The sequence below is a fragment of the Euphorbia lathyris genome, chromosome 7 (assembly GCF_963576675.1).
Source record: "Euphorbia lathyris chromosome 7, ddEupLath1.1, whole genome shotgun sequence".
Classification (NCBI taxonomy): Eukaryota; Viridiplantae; Streptophyta; class Magnoliopsida; order Malpighiales; family Euphorbiaceae; genus Euphorbia; species Euphorbia lathyris.
This window is the reverse complement of record NC_088916.1, coordinates 67,395,939-67,403,531: the sequence shown is the minus strand read 5'-3', so window position 1 is coordinate 67,403,531 and position 7,593 is coordinate 67,395,939. Positions and strand designations below refer to the sequence as shown.

The 7,593-nt window shown below is 36.7% G+C and overlaps 1 protein-coding gene across 1 annotated transcript; it reads left to right on the top strand.

Annotated features, from left to right (window-relative positions):
- The first annotated feature begins 1,107 nt into the window (after window positions 1-1,107).
- On the top strand, window positions 1,108-7,040 carry LOC136235836 (nitrate regulatory gene2 protein). The gene is made up of 5 exons (XM_066025886.1): window positions 1,108-1,452; window positions 1,731-3,358; window positions 4,240-4,439; window positions 5,063-5,286; window positions 5,855-7,040. Exons 2-5 carry the CDS (start codon window positions 1,801-1,803, stop codon window positions 6,639-6,641), a joined length of 2,769 nt encoding a protein of 922 aa, XP_065881958.1. The 5' UTR covers window positions 1,108-1,452; window positions 1,731-1,800; the 3' UTR covers window positions 6,642-7,040.
- Window positions 7,041-7,593: the final 553 nt, after the last annotated feature.

The window sequence follows — 7,593 nt, the reverse complement described above, 5'->3', positions numbered from 1 at the left end:
CAAGTTTGAGGGGTAAGTTGTTACAATTGAAAGTTGAGGGGGACAGTTGCAACATTTGGACAAGTTCGGAGGGTTATTTGTGTAATAAGCCTTTTGATTATAATCATGGAACTTATAATTTCAAAACAAATGCTAAATAAAATTTCTATGTATACTAATTTGTAAAATAGGTAATAAATAAGATGTGATAATGTGATAATTTACACATAAATACAACGTTTTTGTTACTTATTTTTTAATTATCGATTCTACTATGTATAAGCTTAATTCGATAGTTTTTATTTATCTACGATGTTTCGGTCTAAATTGGTTTATATTTTTAATGTTTTTGACTATTATCAAATTAAATTTAGATGATTTGAATCGTATGATATGATTTTAATAAGTTCAGATCCAACAGTGAATAATTAAATATTATATAGATTCTATTGGAAAATTTTTTTTTTTTCAAAAAGAAGAGATTCTTTGATTTCGTAATTTGATTTTTAAAGGAAAATAGAAGTTACCTAACTAAATATTTAGGAGGCGTTTAGCTGTTTATTTTTATGCTTCTATTTGACTTTTTATTTCAAAAAAGAGTCGTGTTTGGTTAGTCACATCCTGTTTGCTTTTACATTTCAAAAGTAGTCTTTTACAAAAGAAAGAAATCTTAGTTTTTGGAAAATCAGTTTTTTCCAATGGCAAATAGCAACAATAAATAGTAGGTAAGACAAACGAGTCCTTAAAACTTTCCTTTTTAAGGTGAAAATGTGGAGTTTTTATACTAAGCATCGGGTCCTCCATGTCACTAGGAGGACCTACAATTCACATTTGGATACGTGTAGTGTGATCCCACGTAATAGTTAAAATAATGGGGCCTCTTATAATATATGTGGGTCCATGTTACGCGTGTCAAAATATGTATGGAAGGTCATCCATTTGATATGGAGAACCGAATGCTTCTAATAATTTGCCGAAAATATGAGCAGAAAGTGAAAAATGGATAACCAAACGCTCTCTTAGTCATTAAAGTCCGTGGAATCAAAATCCGCCCGTTGTTTAATTCCTTGAACAATTAAAGGCTTGAGACAAATTAGGAGAAAATTAGATTAAAAATAGCGAAAAATGTAGCAGGAATAACTACGACAGAGTCCGTTACACATTGCGGGTTCCCACGAGCCTTATTCTTCTTCTTCTTCTTCCTCTGCTCTGCGATTCAGTAATCCAAAGCGGCGAAGAAGAAGAAGAAGAAACCCCAAATTCCAAATCCTCTTTCCCTCTAATTTCTTTTCAATTATCACTGACAGATCCCTAAACCCTCATCACGCATCTCGATGCACCTTCCATTATTTTATTGCTAAACAACAAAATCTCATATCTCAGTTTTCTCAATTTTGCAGTGTAGTTCTCCACTCTCACTCTTTAACTCTTCCTTGCATGGACGGCCTCTTTTCAATCTCATCAATCTCAACGGTCAGATTTCTCTTCCCCTCTCTCTTTCATGCACGATTTATCACTGTTCTATTACTTTATTTAGTTCAATTTTTTGTACTCTGTACCTTGCATGGTAGCTCTGTTATATTTTCTCTCTAGGTTCTTCATTTGATTGACATTTGATATTTCAGAATTGACAATTGACAAATTTTTATTTTCATTCACTACCTATCTTTCAGTATCCACCGAAAATTTCTATGTTTTGGGATCTGTCGTTACTTACAATGCTTATTTTCTTTCTCGATTTGTACGATCAGGGGTTTGCAGCAGCAGCAGCAGCATCTTCAATATGAAACCTACTCAATTTGTCTACCTTGTTTATTTGCTATGGGCTGTGGAGGATCTAAGGTTGATAATTTGCCGTTGGTTATTCGTTGCAGAGAGCGTAAAGAGCTCATTAAGGCGGCTTCCGATCACCGGTATGCTCTTGCCGCCGCTCATGTGTTGTATTTTCACTCGTTGAAGGATGTTGGGGATGCAATTCGGAGATTTGTTGATGAAGAACTTGTGATCGCTTCTTCTTCTTCTTCTTCTTCTCCTGGTTCCCCTGTTCTCACTTTACCTTCCCGCGAAGGGAAATCGAAGTCGAAACCTAAAATTTCGTCAACATCGACATCGATTTCACATTCTGCTGATAGTAGTAGTCATAAGAAGAGCAGAAGCAAAGGGGAAGAGGACATTGAAGATTCACCTTTGCATTCATCCGGGTCAGACTTGGACTCTGATTCGGGTCATTTCCACATTCACGATTTAGAGGAAGAAGAGGAGAAACAAGAACGAGAACGAGAAACGCCGTCTTCTTCTCACAACTTTAATGGTTATCCCCCTGAACAAGAAGAACCATCTAGTTCTTACAATTTCAACGGCTATCCCCGTGAAGAAGAAATGGCTTCAACTTCTTACAACTTCAATGGTTATCCCCAACCTCAAGGAAATTGGGGTCAGAACGATGCTGGATATAATCCGTACCCGTTTCAATATCCTTACCCATACCCATACCCGTATCCGAGCTCTAATCCTAATTCTAACATGTATTATATGAAGAAGTCTGCTACTCCTGCCAAGACTGTGGTGCATGAGGATCCAGTGGTTAATGGGTATTCAAGTTTTTATGGAAATGGTGGGTATTTTGGGTATCCCATGATGGGTTCCCCTTGGGGAGACCCGAGTCCACAGAGGCCACCGCCGGCGCCGCCATCTCCACCGAGAGTTTCCGGGTGGGACTTTCTGAATGTATTCGAAACATACGATAATGATATTAGTCCCTATCCGGCGATTTATTCAGCGGGAAAATACGGGTACGGATCGACCACAAGTAGTCCAGATTCGAAGGAAGTCAGAGAAAGAGAAGGCATTCCTGATTTGGAAGATGAAACGGAGCATGAAGTGATAAAAGAAGTTCACAAGGAGAAGAAGAAAGCGAAAGAGGAAATAAATATGAATACTAATAGCAATGTCAATGTCAATGGGAATGGAAAATTTGATCAGGAAATGCATAAGAATTATGGAGAGGGTTCTTCAAAATCCGCGCCTGTTCAAACCAGCAGTGAAAGTATGGACTCTATCAAGGGAAAAGAAATCAAAAGCAGTGCTAGTCCTGATACAATCCGTAGTCCTGAAATTACAATTTCTAAAAGTCCTGATGAAGAGTCTGTGAGGAAGAAAGGAGTAAGATTTGGGGTTGAAGAAGCATCTGTAATGGATTTTGATTCTTCAAAGACTAGTAGTTTAGCTACATTGTCGGTTCATGGTACTAGAGATCTCCAAGAAGTTGTGAAGGAAATCAAGGATGAGTTTGAGACTGCTTCTAGTCATGGAAGAGAAGTTGCCTCATTGCTTGAGGTTGGGAGATTGCCTTACCAGCGAAGAACCACTTTGCTAAGAGGTACTGTACTTGCAATTTTTCATAAACTTTGCGGTTTAATGTTTAATTCGTTATAGATCTCCTATCTGTTCAATGCTTTAAGTGGAACCCGTAGCATACCTTACATGGAGTTCATAGAAAGCATTGAGCTTTACTATTTAGTTTCTTCATGAGCTAATTCCTCTCTCTTTTCTTCCCAGTTCGCTTAAAGTATTATTTGGAATCTGATCTATTAAAAATATTTATCCTCTTAAGTATAACAATCAGTTACATTTGGTCCGGCACAGTATAATATTTAAGGAGATCCGTTAAATTGCGAGTGAGTGAGATGATTGCTAATCAGATGAAGAAGATTTTACTTACTTTCTAAGGTTGTAGGAGCGGAGAAACAAGTGAATTTTCAGTGTGAAATATTAAAATTTGAGTCAACTAAGTAGATTGACAAAATATTCCATTAGGGATCCTCAAACGAAACGTAAGCATTTAACAAGTCTACTTATAAGTTATATATGCCCTAATTTCCTTCTAAATTGGTTCAAATGTAAGTGATTGTTATTCGTCGGGAGTTAATGTCACGAAATAGTATTGGTCAGGCGCACACTAATTTCCTTTAATATTGGTCCAAATTTAATTGATTGTTATTCGTGAGGAGTTAATGTCACAAAATAGTATAGGTCAAGAGGCAAGCATAGACATTTTTGATAGTTCAGTGGATCAATGTCACCGAGAAAATACAAACGTTTTTTATAGGTTAGGGGCTAAATAGTTCTTTAAGCCCTTTCCAGTTAGATGGTTGTTTATTGGAGAACTTTTGTTGATTTTACATTCATTTAATTGATTAGGTCTGATCTTTATAAAAATAAATCTGTTTTGCTGCATTTTTGAAATTTTCTTCCTTGCAGTGATTTTTTCCAGGATCTTATATTTGGTGTCATCACACCCTCCCACAAGATCATCAGTTCATATCTCACCCAGGACAATGAAAATAGCAAAAGCATACTCTGGGGATTCTGGAGATGATTTTGACAGAATGCCTAGGAAACTTTCATCTACTCTTGATGAAATTTATGCATGGGAGAAGAAACTATACAAGCATGTGAAGGTATAAGAGCATGAAACTTTCTATACTAGTAACTTTGTGATGAAAGTCAATACCGGGTAAACTACATTCATGGCCCTGAATATACCGCTACTAACTGTATGCCCTGAACTTTATTTCTTCACATAAATATCATTGAATTTTATATTCCTGTAACATTGAAGTCCAACTCAACAAAAATATGTTAAAAAATTAATGAAATGATGAGGCTAAAATAGGTATTTGATTATAATTCATGGTGACATAGATGATTCAATCTTGTCCGGGTCATTATTTCGTTGATTTAGACTTTAATGCTAAAGTGACTTAAGTTCAATGATTTTTATGTCAAGAAATGAAGTTTGGGAGCCAAAATGTTAGTAGCGGTATAGTTCAGGGCCATGGATGTACTTTACCCATCAATTCCTGCTAAAGAGCTTTCTAAACTAACATAAATAAATTTGGTTTTCTGGACATGTTTTCTTAGAATTCTATACATGAATGAATATATATAAAACCACTAATAAAGTATATGATAAAGTAAAATTGTACGTCTTATTTATACTTGGTGTGCTCAAATGCTTCTATGTATCGTTGATTACTGTAGAATCTTTCTTACTATGTCTAGGTGTTTCTGCTGATTTTAGGATGAAGAAAAGCTACGTGTTATCTATGAAAAAGAGTGCAGGAGATTAAGAAGTTTGGATGAACATGGAGCTGAGTCTAGTAAAATTGAAGCTGCCCAAGCTTCAATAAGAAAAATGCTGACAAAACTAAATGTTGCCATCAGAGCTATTGATGCTATATCAAGCAAGATACACATGTTGAGGGACAAAGAATTGCAGCCTCGAGTCGCTGAATTGATTCACGGGTACATTACTTCTTATCCCCTCAGTCGAGATGTTAATAATTCTTTTTCTATTTTTTACATTGACAAGTCACAACATACTTGTGGTCCGGTATCATTGTACGTAGAGGATGTACATAGTTTATGGTCCCTTGGCAATCTTTGCTTCAGGATATTAGTCCTTGTAGGGGGATCATACCTGCAAAAGTTATATTAACAATGGGTGGTAGTGCATTGGTAACTGAGAGAGAACTGCATCATTCTCTCATAGGCATAGGCTAAGGCTAAGGCTAAGGCTGTTGTTACATTGTAACTATAGATATTGTCCGATTTGGTCAAAGTTCTATTCCTTAAGCTTCACGGCTTTAAAATGCATCTATATATATTAGAAACACAATTTACTAACCCATCACTCCCTTCCCATTTCCTATGTCGGCTTCAGTTCGGGCCACTCTCCTCTGACTTCCTCATTTTGCTTAGTTGAGCAATTTATTTGGATTGAAGACATTTATGAAGCATTTTATTTCCAATTAGTTAGCTTGAGGCTCTTTGGATTCTTATTTATTTGGGACTATTTCTTTCTTATTTGCAGAATGGTTAGAATGTGGAAATCTATCCTTAGCTGCCATCAGAAACAGTTCCGAGCTGTCATGGAGAGCAAAATTTGCTCCCTTCGGGCAAATACTGGTCCGCACAAAGATTCTGGTTTGAGAGCTACACTTGAACTCGAATCGGAGCTCATGAATTGGTGCACATGCTTTATTAATTGGATTAACACCCAAAAAACTTATATCGAGTCATTAAATGGATGGCTTTTAAGGTGCCTTGTAGTCGAGCCTGAAGAAACTGCAGACGGAATTGCACCCTTCTCTCCAAGTAGAATGGGCGCTCCACCTATTTTCGTGCTTTGCAATGATTGGTATCAAGCAATGGATAGGATTTCCGAGAAAGCAGTGGAGAATGCGATGCTTGATTTTGCTTCAAGCTTACATCAACTGTGGGAACGACAGGATGATGAGCAGCGCCAGAGGATCAAAGCTGAGTACCTTACTAAAGATTTTGAAAAACGTCTGAGGACCTTACGTACAGAGAAGGGAAAGCTTTCTCAAGAACAAGATGCATTATCCGATAGGGCAATGTCGAAGGTTCCTTCAGATAGCGGGGTTTCACCCCTAGATGACTTGAAAGTGGATTTGGACTCAATGAGGAAGAAATTAGAAGAAGAGAGAATAAGGCACAAAGAAGCTACTAAACTAGTACACGCTGCAGCGTCAGGCAGTTTACAAGCCGGTTTAGCCCCAATTTTCGAGGCTTTGGGCAGCTTTACTTCAGAGATTGTGAAAGGTCATGAGCAGGTTAGAGTTGAAAATCATGCATAAATCTCTCTCTCTCTATCTGCTTCAGTTGAATGGAAGAAGCCTATGTACAGTCATTGCATACGTAAAATGGTTACCGGAGGGGAAAAGGCGTCGTATCAGAAAGTTACTGAAGGGTTAAAATGATGGTTGTTTTGATGTACTGTATTAACCCCTGATTAGGTGGAAAAAGAGTAGGAATTATGTACAGAGAAATGGTTAATTGGTTGATTGGTTGGTGATGGTTGTCTTTTTTGTAACTGGATAGTGTATGGAGGAGGATTTTAGATAGGTTTATGTAGATTTGGTAGTTAGAAAAAAATTGAAAAATTTTGGTAGCGAATTTAAGAGATCATTGCATATATTTATTTATTTATTTTCCAAACTTGAATCAACTTTTGCAGCTGAAACCTAATATATGCTCAGTTCAGTTTTACATTATTACATTGATGATGATATTTTTGATTTGGTTATATTGATAGACTATTAAATTGCAATTTTGAATTGATAACATATTCTGTTTGTCAAGCTTGCTGGAATGCTAGCTGATTGCAATTCATGACATAATAGGTATCTAATTCAGAGAGTGTTTGGTGTAGGATTCCAGTTTTTTTTAAAGCTACTTTTCAGCTATAAAATGCAAATAGTAAGCGTCGGGGAGTAACTAATCATCCTCTAAATATAAGAAAATAGCAGAAAAATAAGTACATTTGCTTCAGCAACTATGACATGACAACTACTTGAGGAATAAGGAGTAGGACATGGCATGCAAAAAATGCAACTTCAAACTCGTTAATTTAGGGATAGGGGCGAAATTGATGCAGGGGAACAAATTTAGCTTTGGCTTTACATTAAAAATGGTAAAAATCTAATTATGGCCCTGTTTGGTAAAGAGCGTTTTGGGATAAAAAGAGCGGTTTTGACCAACTTTAGAGGTTTGACCACTGAAATCGCTAATTGGAGTGTTTGGTGGAGA